The following is a 14,255-nucleotide window of genomic DNA, read 5'->3' as shown; positions in this document are numbered from 1 at the left end:
TGAAGTGTGCAGGAGCACTTTTTTAAAGATTGTATCAGTTTTTGAGATATTTGTCAATTGGTTCTGCAGTCTCTCCAGCAATCTCAGAGCAGCTGTAGTGATTGGTAGTGTAGAAGATGGGCAAGAGAAGAAAGAACATAGATTCTGACAGTGAAATTGAATGAGAGTGTATGTGTGCAGGGATAGCATACATAAGGAGAGTGATGAGGTGGTTTGCTGGAATCACTGCTAGCTGAGAACTCTTACATAAAACCAAAGTTTCTGAAGGTAAAAGAAAATAAAGACAAAAAACCCCCCAAAACCCAGAGGCAAAACCCCAACAAACAAACAGCTGACCCTGAGGAGAGCAGGAAAATAAAGGAGAGGAGCTGGGTTCAAAAATATGCAGCACTTTCTTGACAAGATGCTTAATCCAGACCATGACTACTTCTGCCACATTCTGCTAACACCTGCAGTGTTGTAATAGCAGCAGTTCCCATCCAACTTGAAAACAAAAGCACACTTCTAATAATTGTTTTTTCTAACCCTAAATTTGGGAGGAGCATGGTTGGTCTTGAGCCATGGAAGAGATGGGATATGGCATTTGGGATTGCTTCATTTCCTGTGATGGCTGCGCTGCTTCCTTTTGTTGCTTATAATTTTTGAAGGGAAGAGAAAAGGTTTTGCTTCAGTCATGAAACAGCACCTTTCTCATGTGCCAAAAGTGCTTGAAAGTCTGTGCCTCTAAACTTCCTTATGGGAAGGAGAAATACTGTTGCCTTTAGTTTAGATTTATTTAAACCGCAGAAGAACAGACTTCCATCCTTTTTCATTCCTTCAAGAGAAGCTTTGTTTTATTTTCCTTGCTTGCTTGCACACCACAACAAACTGGCATTTTTTAATTCAGAGTCTTCTTTCAACTAGGAAGTAGGAGAATTACTTGGGGTTTTTTTGCTACTGGTGCCAGCAAAATGGAAAAATTGGGACAGCAGGTGGCAGGTTGGCACCATTGGCGAGTGCCTTATATTGGAAACAAATGTCAGAAAACCTTAATTTGTCCCAATGTAGATCAAATGAGAGAGCACATATTTCTCTGGTTATCCTCTGGAAAAAAAAATTTGTCTAGCACTTCCAAATACAAGGGATTTTTACCTCATTCTTGCATGTCACCTTTCCTGCTAAGACTTCCAAGTGTTTTGGCTTTAGTTTTCTTTATTTTGGTGATTCCTGGTTTTCCCTCCTTTCCTGAGAACTGCTATTGCTTTGTCTTCCCCATTCATATTCTTTTTTCTTTCTTTTTTGCTGCATGGAGACTCTCTGCTGTACAAGTGTAAGTATTTTTTTAGCTCTGCTGTTTCTGGCCTACTTGTTTATGTTTTTGTGCTCCATTTGCCTCTGTACTGCCTTGAGAGTCTCCTGGGAGACTGTAGTGTCATCCATCTGCACCTACAAATGAAATAGGCAGTGATTCAGGATTGAGTTGGATTTACAAAAAGGTTCAGCTAATGTAGCATCTGAATTTAAGGGATCCCTTGGTTTTAAGACCAAACAAAAGCAGAATGCTGATGCTGGAGGCATAAGCACAAATATTACTGCTCAGAAGGAAAATCTGTTGAGTTGCTTTTATATTCAAGCATCATACTGCTTAATGAAACATGTTCTCAAAGCTGAAAACCCATATGTTGAAGGGAGTCTGGTTGGGGAGATAAATTTCAAGAGGGAGCAGCAAGTTGTTCATTAGTTTGTATGAAATCTTCTGAAAGGGAAGTGACAGGAGGGTCACAGAGCATCTCTGTATCTAATAGGATTGAATATAAATTATTGTGAAGTAGGAGGAGAAAAACATGGAAATAAGCATATCCCTTGGCACTGAGAGTAATTTCAATTATCTGTATAAACAAAGAGAATATCTGAGATTCTGTTTCTGAAAGTACATTGTTTTCTAGCATTCAAAACAGAACAATTTCAGTTGTTGTTTTTAATTCCCAAGGTACTAGTGTTCTTCCACAGCTGGTAATGCAATTTCAGAAAACTCCAGAGAGCTCAGACAGTTCTGTGAGGAAGGCAGTCAGAAGGGAGGAATCTGGAAAAGTGATCAGGGCAAGAGATCCTGGGAGCTTAAAGTTAGTAAGGACACATGACAGTGTGTTAATAAGCCCTTATTTGGAAGTGTGGTAGAGATCTGCTGGCCCACATCTACTGCAGAAGGGCACATTCATGGAGCCATCTCCTGAGATCCTCTCAAATTCCAGAGATGAAGTTAATATTTCTGTCTGTTCTGCCAAGCAGCCTACAATGTGCTTATGGAAAAGTAGGCAAAACAAGGAAGAATTCAGGAGGTGGTGTGCTAGAATGGAAAGTCTGTGGAAGTTGTGTATGAGAGGAGGTGATACTAACAGCTATTCCTTTGTAAAGGCCACAAGGGAGGCATAAAGAGAGAGAGCCACATTGTGCTTGTGGGGCCAGAGGTAGTGAGGAGACAGAAGATGTGCTTCTACCAAAGCTGAACTGCTTCCATGAAATATAGGAAATGGGAGTCAGGCTGGGCAATTCAGATATCTCCTCTAGCAATGACATGTGTGCTGCTGCTGTAGCAGACTGTGTGGTGGCTGAGATGTTAAGCAGAGATTAAGCCTAATATTTTGTAAAAGAGCACACTGGCCTATTTAAATTAATGCTTTGACCCATTTTGCTCTGCGTGTGATCTAGAAAGTTCACTTGGCAAGAAGCCTTTCATCTGTGCACTTCCTAAACAGGCTAGAAAACAGAAGGTTTTCAAATAAAAGTGTATGTGGAGCTGTTATTCATGCTGTTAAAGCAAATGGGAAGCATCTCTATCCCTCTGCCTTTATCCCCAGCAACCAAGCTGCTGATGGATCATGCCAAGCTGACAGTAAGTTACAGCAGAGACTGGCTTATGGTCATCAGCACAAGCTCTGCAGGGTCATCTGGGGGCACTTTCTTGTCTGGGAAGTAAAATGAAATCATTCTGTTCCTGGCTGTTGGAATGTGGAGCATTCCAGTCCTTGCACAGGAACCTCAAAACTTGCCCTGTGCTGCTTTGCATTGGTGCCCTGGGCCGAGGCAGCTCTCAGCTTGTCGGTGTTCATGCACTCAGAACACTGCCTGTGGCTGTGCAGCTACTGAGTGACCAGAGCTCTTCCATCAGTGTTTTCTGTCCTCCTTCTGGTCTTCTTTAGCACAGGAGTTGCTGTATCTACTAAATGTAACTTCCAGTCACACCACCCATACAAAAACAGGAAACAGACCAAAATGCACGTGAATATACTGTCACAAGAGAAATGGGCTGTGTCTGGAAATGAAACCAGGACTACTGGTAGTAACTTGTGATTGCTGTCCCCCAAATGCTGAGCTGCTTCAGCTCTTTCTTATGTGAGGTGTGAATGCTATGGTTGTTTCAGTTTGGGGGATGGATGGACAGCTGTTGAGGTGTGCAGTTCAGAGGCTGCCCAGCTGCCTACCTCTTGCACGGTCCACTGCAGTTGTGGCTGAAAAAATTCAGCACCTCTCCAGCCACTCACCATCCAATCCATTGGATTTAATGTATTGGTAACTGTGAACCTGCTCATTAGCGTCAGAGTGTGTCTGCTCAGGTGGCAAACTACTTCCTGGCTCATCTTGAAACTATTGTGTCATTTACTGATGGTTGTCAAATGTGGAAGTGGAAACCTGCAACTGCTGAAGGTATCTTTTTTTTTCCCCAACAATGTACGTGTCAATAAAACCAGAGCTCTGGTTTGTTTGTTTGTTTGTTTGTTTGTTTGTTTGTTTATTTATTTATTTATTTATTTATTGCCCAAGCAGTGCTATCATTGCCCACTCTGTAGTCTTCAAGTCCTTTTCTGGTCTTGAGAACACGGGTAATAGCTGTCCTGTCACAAAAAAAATCTGTCATAACCCTGAGCATATGAGTAGTGGTGTAATGATCCTCGGGACCACTTTGGGAATATGAATTCAGCACATGTGAGTCTGTGCATAAAAACCAGCAAATGTCTGCCCTAAACAGTTCATGATTTGTCTGAAATATTAATGCCTACTATGTTTTTTCTGGTTGATTAAAATTGATTCTCCTAACCTTCATTAACAATTCTGTTAATGAGTGGTAAGTCATAACAGAATTTGAAGCCTCTAGATTTGAAGTCACTAGGCTTCAAGACTAGCAGGTTAATGGACCTATATGGATATCACTAAAGCCAGCATGTACAACTCTACCACAAAAGGAGCCCATCTTTATAGAACCTGAGTGATTTTAAATTAAATCTTGAGAAAACCTGCAGTTCAGTTTTTAAACAAAAAGTCTGACAATGCTGAGCTATGTTAAGAGGTTTGGAATTGATGATGCATCCATTTCCTGTAGCAAAACTGTCTCTTTCTCGTCATGCAAACTTTCAGAAGCCTTCAGTCAAGACAAGACAGACAACTTTCTTCCAAAAAGAGCAAACTTGAGTCTTAAGTCTGGGTGTTTGCACTCTTAAGGCATTGCATTACATTTTTTGGCAACATGAAGATCAGAAGGCTGGTAGCAGTAATTCAGTGACTGTGTTGAACATATGCTGAACTTTCCACCTCTTCTCAATCTCTGTTAAGTCCAAGGAAGTCATGTGTTTGCTACAGATACTGCCAACGTGGTGGTTTTGTTTTTTGAAGAAGGGCTGTATTCTCCAAAGCTCATTTTCCTAGGGAAGTTTGGTGAGCTGTGTGGTGATGTCCAGAAGCATTGATTCCCAGTGACATACCACTAACAAATGAACTGAAGAACTGTGTTTTGTATCAAAAATAAAAGCCAGAACAAGGGGTAGATTATTCCTGGTATTGTCATTAACTGCAGTGTTGGACAAAGTAATTAAATCTTAAATGAGTCCCTCGTGATCTCTGCAGAGGTGAGATTTTAATAGTTCCCTGGTTTTACAGATGGAGATCAAAGATTTAATGCTTGGACAATTTCAGTGATCATCCTGTGTGCAGTCTGCACTTTTAATGGGAAAAATGAACAAATGAACTACCTCCCTGGTTCTGTTTAAAGTCAGTTAAAATACAAATTTAAAAAAGTTCTGAATGTATGAGAGAGGGAGGAAAAGCCCCATTCCCTTCTTGTGTTAAATCAAATCAGATCTTTAAATGGTTCATAGGCTTGAAAAACTGTTTTGTTGTCATTTCTTTTGTCCCCTAAAGTAATCGTTATTTTGTTTTGTGTTGATAGATGACTCCTAAATCAAAAAGGAAAAGCATCCACAGTAGAATGCTCCGGCCAGTGTCCAGAGCTTTTGGTAAGTGAGAATTCCTTAAAACCATTTTGTTTCTTTGCTTGCCTGAGGTGGTTCTAGATGGTTCTTGATTGAATAACACAGGTGATTCTCCCTCCCTCTGGATTTCATTTGTGGCCCACACTGGCTGCTTTGTTTTGGGACTCTGCTAATGTGTTTGATAGTAAATAGTGGCTCACAGTGCTCTCTCTGCTCACAGAAATGTTGTGGCTAAGTTCCCTGAATGTGCTTATAATTATTTGCCACCAAAAAGAGGAATGGCATCGTCTTTTGTTTTAAATATCATGTTAAATCTAATTAGAAAGTTTTGATTTCTCTTAGAAATGGAATTTGATCTAGATAAAGCACTGGAAGAAGTACCTATCCATATAGAAGACCCACCATTTCCTTCCAGCAGGCCAGACAAACGAACTTCTGGATTCATTTCAGAGCTGCCATCAGAAGAAGGAAGGAAACTGGAACACTTTACAAAATTAAGGCCCAAAAGGAATAAAAAGCAGCAGCCCAGCCAAGCAGCAGTGAGTCTACATTAAAATATTGCTGGCAATGTCGTGTGTTGATTGCTTTTTGCCATGAGTCAGGTCTTGCAGTGTAATGAGGACAATGGCTGAAGGTATAAAAGCCATAAGCAACTACTTAATTTTTCTTCTGGTATTCATGTCTTTCAGTGTGCTATCCCTATTACAAGCTTTTTGTCTTGTTTGACACAGCCTAAATCCAGGATATGTTTTATCCTTTTTTATTTTGCTTTTGGTTTTTTTTTCATGGAGGCAGTTTCTGGAGGTGCTTGGAGCTTTCACAGGAAATGCACAAAATATCATGAGACTTTTCAATTATATTGCAAGGGTTTGTTAAGTCTTAATCCTTTTTTCTGCCTGCATTAAGATGTGGTAACTTGGCATGAATCCTTCTTTCTCTCAGCTCTCAGAGGAGCTGCTCTGTGACACCCAGCTTCCCACAGCTCCTAAACTGAAGATGGTGTTTGGGCCAGCAAATCTGCATAGTCACAGATCTGCTTTTCATGCTGGAGCCTGCCTTAGAAAGGCAAAACAGAAGAGCACTGTCTGTTCACGAAAGGCATTGGTGTGAACTCACTATACGTGCATGGAGTTCCCACAGCTCCATTTCCTTGGCACACGGGGCGTCAGTAAAGATTTATTTCTGTGATGGTGTGTCCTCAGGGTATGTGAGGACAGATCTGGAGGAGTTACAGAGTTATCTCACAACAACAGGGCACAGCTGATGTGATAAGTAGCCCCATCAAGGGGCAGCTGTTGCCTCTCTGTGTTAGGCTGCCTCACAATAAATGCCTGTGGCCTCTTCTGCTTCCTGAGGATTTCCAATTGAGAGGATCCTTGGAAATTTCCCTAATGCTGGGAAAGATAGTGGAGTGCTTTTTGTGCCACTTGGAAAGGGAGAAACATTCAAGCAAAGGGAATATTCAAGCCAACTTTCCATTCCCTTGTGCTTCACTGGGAAGGCTAGAGGTAGCAGAAGAATGGATTTGTCTCCATGTAGTGAAAACACATCTGTGTTTACTCTCCCAGTTCCACTGCTGCAGAATGCACATGTTTTCCCAGTTGCTTCCAAGCTCAGCATGTCCTGTGCCATCAGCACAGGGAGGTGCAAGGAATGGGGGTGTGGGAGGTGTGGGTGCTTCATTACCAGGCCTGGAACTAGCACATGCAGTGTCTTCTTCAATAGCAGCAAAAAGGTCACTCCTTGTAGACAAGTCTTACTTCCCATGATAGTGCAGTGTTGTGGAATGCTCATCCATATTGAATTAATTAGGAAATTGGGAGTTTATTTAGTTGCAGAAATTGAAAGGAGATTTTTTTAGTTAAACTCATATGTCCCTGTCTTGTTTTTATGAACCACTTAGTTCCTTACTAGTTCTCAAAATGAGTCCAAACAAATTTTTGAAAGACTTTAAGATGTTTGTTTTGATGCTTCTGAAAATAAACCAGCCAGATTTTGGAGGTCAGAGTCATGAGTGGACTGTGACTTTGCTTGCAGAGTTGATTTGCTGCTGGTTTTGCCACTTCAAGAATACAGAAAGCAGTGCTTAGGGAAAGCACTTGAATTGTGAGAGGCAAAATCTTGACCTTTTCTGCCACTTAAAGCAGCTATGTTGGGTTGTTTGCTGTTCCCATTATCTGTATTTAGTAATTCAAGGGGTCTCAGATGATCATAGCTGTACTTCTCTGGTTTTGCTGCAAAACAGATTTGTTCTTTGGAAGCTGAAAAATGTAAGAAAATAAAGGAGAAAATGGAGAAAAAAGAGAAACAAACTTTTAACTTGAGTTGGGTGGGTGGGCAGAAGAAAGATTTATAGTTTTGTCAGAGTTTCTACTGGAGTGAATGTTTAGAGGGGGGGGGAAATAAAAACTCAAAGCCAACTCAAAGTCTCAAGTAGCTTTAACTTTGAAGCAAAATGATAAAACAGTTGTTTATAATTTAGATTTTTGTGAGATCCTAACCTCATGAGTTCTTCCTTCATGTGTGAAGATTTAGTACAGCAAAGGAGGTTGAATCTCTAATGTATGAAAGCGATTGTGATTCATCTTACTTATTTCTGCTTCAAAGCCATTTTTTTCCTTAACAAAGAAACATGCTTGCTTTTAAACTTAAGCTTAGAAAAGAGATAAAAAAGGACAAATGAAGGCTTAACACTTTTTTTTTTTTAAAGAGTTAGGAGGGTAAAACACAAACCAGAGCTCAGTCTTACAGTTAATGCTGGTACCAGAAGGTGTTACAATAACAGCTATAAGAATATCCTGTACCTTAAGGACCTTATTACACCCTCAACACTTCTGTACGTATTTCATTAATTTTTAGGAACTTGCTACTGTTTCATATGCAAATTATTTTCTCTTTATGAGGTAGATCTTCTCTTTGCTGTAGATCATTGGATCCTGGAATTAGCTCCCCTTCAGGAGATCCTCTTGCTTTTGATACTTTCATATTTATCCCTACTACCTGGAGGACTATAGTATCAATATGAAGTGGTTTCTCATTTCTGCTAAAATGCATCATTCGCTTTTATTTTGTGTTGTGGTTGAGATGCTGGTGATAAGGGGTTTGTCACTGAGACCAACCCAGATGAAGGCATGTGCACCCCTGCCTACTCTGAGAGGCTCCAGCTCAGCAAGCTTGCTACAGAACATACCAAAGTTGAAAATCTGCTAAATCATTTTGCTAATTTAGACTAGAACTGTTCTTCATAGAAAATCTGTTGCCAGTTTGGCTGGCAGCAAAGGAGTCATTACCAGGTGGGCTCCTTTCATATCAGTATTAGATTGCTACAGCAGGTGTCAATAAAATATTAACTGTTATCTTTGATAACAAAAATAACAGGGTTCAGGAATGGAAAGTTAAAAGTTTCATGGCTCTGTCAAAGCATGGTTCATATGAAACCCACTTTCCTGACTTAATGAGACTGGATTTGATATTAATAGCAGCTTTTAAGAGTATTGAAACGTAGAAAGTTTGTATTCCACATCAGAAGAGAAGCTGGGATTACTCTTGAGTTATAGTGGCAACTAGGAGATTCCTTGATTTGAATTGTTTCAAATTACAAACCCTGTTATTTTGTCCTGGTCCCTAACACTACTGAGAGTACAAATGGGTTGGGTCTTGGGGAGTCCTCTGTAGTCATCTAAAAGGTTTCCATGTGGCATTTGAATTAAAGGAAGTGTCTTTACTGGTAATAGAGCTTTTCCACATCAAAGCCAGGTACAGGAGCTAGACCACATGAGAAATCCTCCCAGGAGGCTGCAGAGTCACCAGCTAATCTTCACAGGGCCTTTGTGGTTGGGAGGTATTTCAAAGCCAGCCTGGTTTGTATGCCTGAGGTCACCCATATTCAAAATGGGGGCATTGAAATCAAAGATCGGGAGCAAGTTTGTTGTTCTCAGACATTGAGCAAAAGTCTGTGTTTGGTTCCTGAAATGGAACACCTGATTCTGTATTTAGAGTCTCTGCTTTTAGAAGTGCTAGTCTGAATGAATTATAAAAGGCTCTGTTAGCCTGCTGGAGCTCTGTTTCTAAATCTCTAAGTCCAAAATCCAGGTTTTTCTCCAAATAGGGAAACAACTGGCTGTTGAAAATACTTTCTCTTCAGGTCACCACCTGATCGGGATTTATTTTTTATGTGTTTTGTTGCTTGTCTGACTGACCTCTATTCTCTCAAGCCCAAGGCATTTGATTCCTGGCCTCATATATTGCAGCATCCAGTTTGCCACTGTTGTTTTGGGTTATTTTGCATTTGATGTAATGCATCAGCTGGCCTGACTAGAGGGGGAATTCCAGTGGTGATTCTGTTGTCTGCACTGAGTTCTGGTTGGCACACATAATTTTTATAATGTCTTAACTCTTAATTATTATTACTGGAGCAAACGTGCTTAGATTATTATATAACAGAGAGAGTTTTTTCTTCTGTCAGGTGTCAGCTGGAGTACCACCAGAAGGGGATCAGAATGGCCTCATGGGGAGAGTGGATGAAGGTGTGGATGAATTTTTCACTAAGAAAGTGACAAAAATGGATTCAAAGTAAGTTTAAAAAGTTTTAGAAGTTATTTTTGTTAAAAAGTCCATCTTGATAACTGGGCAAGCAGCACTTTCAAGCTGTGTTTGACTCCTGTTCCCAATATCCAGGGTTGCTGTTGTCAAAGTCAGAAAATACCTTAGTAGTTCAAGACATTGTGAATTCAATTACCTGCCCTTAAAAGTGGCTACTTTGAAATAAATTGCTTTACTGTACACGTTGAGGGGATTAATAACTAGTGTGTATTTTTATATTTCAGTTGACTTCATTTTACCCTTCAGTGAAGCTCATTGGAGCTGAAGCAGAGCTTTATATTGGTTGAGAGTCTCCCCAGTGCTCATTGTAGGTGTTTCTCTCTAGTGAGGAGTGCTGTTGGGTACAGTGTTTCCATAGATGACAGTAGATTTATGCTGGTTTTGAAATATGTTAAAGATGTGTTTCACCAATTTGTAGTATTCCAGGTTTAAGCAAAACATTAATTTGAAAGATGTCTCCTTCTTTATATAAAGATTATAGAGCTTATGCAGTTGCTTTGGAGCTGGCTGTATTTTTACAGAACTGTGCATGTAGAGGCTCTTGAATTCATGCATGTTTGTGCACGTGCACACAAGAGTATTTCAATAACTAAATGAGAAAGCAAGGGTGATTTCCAGGCAACTTGGAATGGCCTTTTCTGTGTTTTCCATTAAGGAAAACAGTAAGTGTGACTGGTAGATAACTGTGCCAGGAAAGGCAAATGTTCTAAAGTCACTATGAGTTATAGATATCTATAGTGACATGTGAAGCCATGTGTGATATACTATGTGGAGGCATGAAACTATGGTAGCTTTGAAAAATGTCCTAAATAGGTTAAGCTCAGCGTGTTCACAGGCTTGCATTCTCCTGTGCTTGCTTTGGGTGCCTGCCAGCTGCTCATTTCAGATCTCCCTGTGAACTTGCACATCCCTGTTTACCCATCTGTAGCCATGCTCTTTGCTGAGGATCTTTATCTGGGACACCAGTGGCTCTCTTTCCAGTTTGGGTGCTTTTATGTGAATGTGTATGTTGTCAGCTTTGCCCTTAAGTGTGAATACTTTGCTCAGAAGATGCCTCTAGAAAACCTTAGTGGAAGGTGGACTCTTTAGGGATTGGTTTTGGGGCGTCTTTTTTTTTTTTAAGATGAGCATCTGCACTGTAAAAGTGACCTCTGTACTCCTTACTGAGAGAAAGTGTCTGTGCCAGCTAGTTCCTATTTCAAGGAGGGCCCTTAAAGAACAAGATCTCCCAAAAGCTGTGTTAAACATGTGCCTAGATCAGTTCTTCTCCTTTTACTAATAGGCATGTGCAAACCACAGGCAGTGCATTCTGGTAACAGAGCAGAGTGAAATTGTATGTTGTGGTGGGTTGACCCTGTGTCCACCATTGCTGCTCTATCACTCCCCTCCTGCTGGACAGAGGAGAGAAAATATAATGAGAGCCTTTTGGGTTGAGATAAGGGCAGGGAGAGATGTCTTGCTAGTTACTGTCATGGGCAAAACAGACTCGACTTGGAGGAAAATAAATTTAATATATTACCAATCAAATCAGACTATGTTAATGAGAAATAAACCAAATCTTAAAAATACCTCTCCCCACCACTCCCTCTTTCCAGGGCTCAACTTCACTCCTGATTTTCTCTACCCTCTCCTCCCCAGTAGCACAGGGGACAGGGAATGGTGGCTGAAATCAGTTCATCACACATTCTCTGCTGCTCCTTCCTCTGCAGCAGGAGGACTCCTTACACAGAAGCCACTCCTGTGCACGCCCTGCTACCAAAAACTGGCCAAGCAAACCCAGTATCTATGTGCATAGACTGCTTGGTTAGAGCTGTCTGGTGTTAAAAACAGCTGGATGCCCAGTGCAGATGAAACAGCTGCACAAAGCAGCACAAGAATCCTGAAGGATACAATCAATGCTAGTTGTCCTGTTTTTAATATAGATTCACCAGGTAATGGTTGGGCCTAGGGCAATATATGAAAGATAAGCTTTGCCTGGAAGAAGTCATTTGATACTATGATACTATTTTAAAAAGGGAGGAGGAGAGTGGAGAAAATTTGAAATGTCTGTGTCTTTTTTAGGAGACCATCAACTAAAAGTTCAGACAGCAGCGAGCACAGTGAAGCAGGTGATGAGAAGAAGAAAAGGGACTCGAGGAAGAGCGGTTTCCTTAACTTAATCAAATCAAGAGGCTCCAAATCCGAACGCCCCCAGACTGTGTCGGTGGCTGAGGAGCCCTCCTCACCCAAGGTTGCTGCAAAAAGCCCAGCTTTAGACACAAGCAAGAAGGAGGCAAAGCCTGCAGAGCAGAACGGTGGCGCAGAGCGATCCGAGGAATTAAAGACTCCAGACTCACTGGAGGAGGTGCAGACAGATGATGTGGCAAAAGCCGAGAGGGGTGACAGCAAGGGAAGCCCCCAGGGAGGCCGGAGGTACGGTGTGCAAGTGATGGGCAGTGGACTTCTCGCAGAAATGAAAGCCAAGCAGGAGAAGAGAGCAGCCTCTGCTCAAAAGGTGAAGGCAATTTGATTTCTTTTGAGTTGTTAAAAAAAAAGAGCCAAATTGTGTGTCTTCAGGAGAGGTGGTTTGGGACTGCAAGGGTTGGGGGCTGGGGCTTGACACATCAGTCCTGCTTTCCAACAGGGATTGTGGTGTTCCTGCGAGAGGACTGCTCTCTGCTGTGATGGTTGAACACAAACAGCCTGGCCAAGGCACATGCTGCACATATGGTGCTGGAGTTGCACCCTTAAGCCTCGGCTTTCACTCCCCTTGGGGAGGGAGTGACACCTGCCCTTGCACTTGGTGTCAGACCATCACAAACACAGAAGAGGACATGTAATTGTTTGCACACATCACAGAATAACTTGGGGCCAACTAGGAAGCCCAGCTCGGTATCTCCACTCTATATGATGTTTGGTTTGTTCACAGTGCATACTGGAATTGCTTCAGAAAAGGTAAAACTAGGACAGGCTTCCTACTGTGTGCCTCTTGCACACAAATACCTCAGGTATGTGGCATAGTTAACTACAGTGGTGGCTGGCTGTACTCTTCTCTTTCAGAAAATGATGTAGACAGATGGAGAGGTCTGCTGTATCTTTAATTATATATTCCATGCAGAGAAGTAAATCTGGCTACCAGTCACTCCTTACAATATTTGGCATATACTTTTCTTGTTGCACTTTTTGATTTTTATGTCCTTTTGTACCACACCGAATTATTTTTATGCCTTTGACTTATGTATTTCAAAAACTAACAATGAAAGAAAATAATCTGTTGAAAATTATTTCCAATTGTCTGTCCAGATTCCCTTTGCTCTCTGTAATTTTCTCTTCTGTGAAGTGCTGATCCTGGGCAGGAACTCTGCTTCACTCTGCAAATGCACAGAGTGGAATATCCTTATGTTCCTCCAAAGCATTCTGTGCTGGCCTATTTTGACTGATGTCCATTTGCCATTGGTCTTCCCCATTATTATCCTCTGCTTCCTGCCAGCTGCCATTGGCATATTTCACAAGTACCAAAGAATAAGCCTTTTTTCACTTCTCTCCTCCTCTTCCATGTGCAGGGCACTCAGATGTTCTCCATTTGCCATCACTGTCCCCTGTCATTTAAAAGGTGTTACCTTACAACAAAGCTCATCTCATGCTTTATTGTGTTTTCATTCCTTTGACACGTACAGAGTTGTCTTGCTGTGGCCAAGCAAGGCACCCAAAGTCCATTTTTACCTTTCTTCATAGCCTTACAGTGTTTGAGTCTTGTCACAAGCAGATTCAAATTAATGCAGTTGTGTATGGATCATTAAAGGGATCCTCAGTGCAGAAATGATTTTTCTGAAGAATGACCAATTCCTTTCCTTTCTCCTTGGTATTAAGTAATGCCCATGAATAGTCTCATTGACTTTTAAAGCACAAAATTTTCAAATAAAGTGCCCTATGATTTTAAATAAGAGTATTATGCCCTGCCTGTAATTTATAAAATACCAAGCTGTTCCAGATTATATGAATTTTTACAAGTGCATAATTGTGTATGCTTCATGCTCTTTGGGTTCTTAACACTTGTTATCTCAAATCAAATCTGAGTCAAGTGAGTCCAATCTGAAAGGATGTGACTGAGGTAGAATATTAGCATGTGTAATTTTTTTTTGTAAGTGGGGAAAGTAAAAGTCCTCTTCAGTTGGTGAGCTTTCATAACAATAATTGGAAACTTCAATTTCATCCTTCAGAAGTAAAAGTTGTTGTTGCCTGTTCCAAGGTTTTGGGGTGGTTTTTTTACCACACTTAACCTATTTACTGGCTGGAAAGGTTGGTTCTCTTATTTCAGGTTTAAATTACAAGAAAATAATGTTAGCTATCTTATTTTTTGTACAATCTTATATTTATGGAATGCAAAACTATGTCTTTATATATATACATATATAAAAGAGTGACAATAAA

At 40.9% G+C, this 14,255-nt stretch overlaps 1 protein-coding gene across 7 annotated transcripts in view; it reads left to right on the top strand.

Annotated features, from left to right (window-relative positions):
- The window catches only part of CARMIL1 (capping protein regulator and myosin 1 linker 1), a 189,598-nt gene that overhangs the window by 160,732 nt on the left and 14,611 nt on the right, over positions 1-14,255 (top strand). For 4 of the 7 annotated variants that reach the window (XM_054639030.2, XM_077183515.1, XM_077183539.1 and 1 more), the window contains 5 exons: positions 1,292-1,309; positions 5,201-5,267; positions 5,586-5,782; positions 9,709-9,815; positions 11,907-12,339. In XM_054639030.2, coding sequence (XP_054495005.2) covers positions 1,292-1,309; positions 5,201-5,267; positions 5,586-5,782; positions 9,709-9,815; positions 11,907-12,339 — 822 coding nt within the window. The remainder of the gene's footprint in view (positions 1-1,291; positions 1,310-5,200; positions 5,268-5,585; positions 5,783-9,708; positions 9,816-11,906; positions 12,340-14,255) is intronic. The other 3 variants (XM_077183526.1, XM_077183531.1, XM_077183541.1) reach the window with 1 other exon arrangement.

The sequence above is a fragment of the Agelaius phoeniceus genome, chromosome 1, assembly GCF_051311805.1.
Source record: "Agelaius phoeniceus isolate bAgePho1 chromosome 1, bAgePho1.hap1, whole genome shotgun sequence".
NCBI lineage: Eukaryota > Metazoa > Chordata > Aves > Passeriformes > Icteridae > Agelaius > Agelaius phoeniceus.
The sequence above is the reverse complement of the archived record's forward strand: the minus strand, read 5'-3'. Positions and strand labels throughout refer to the sequence as shown.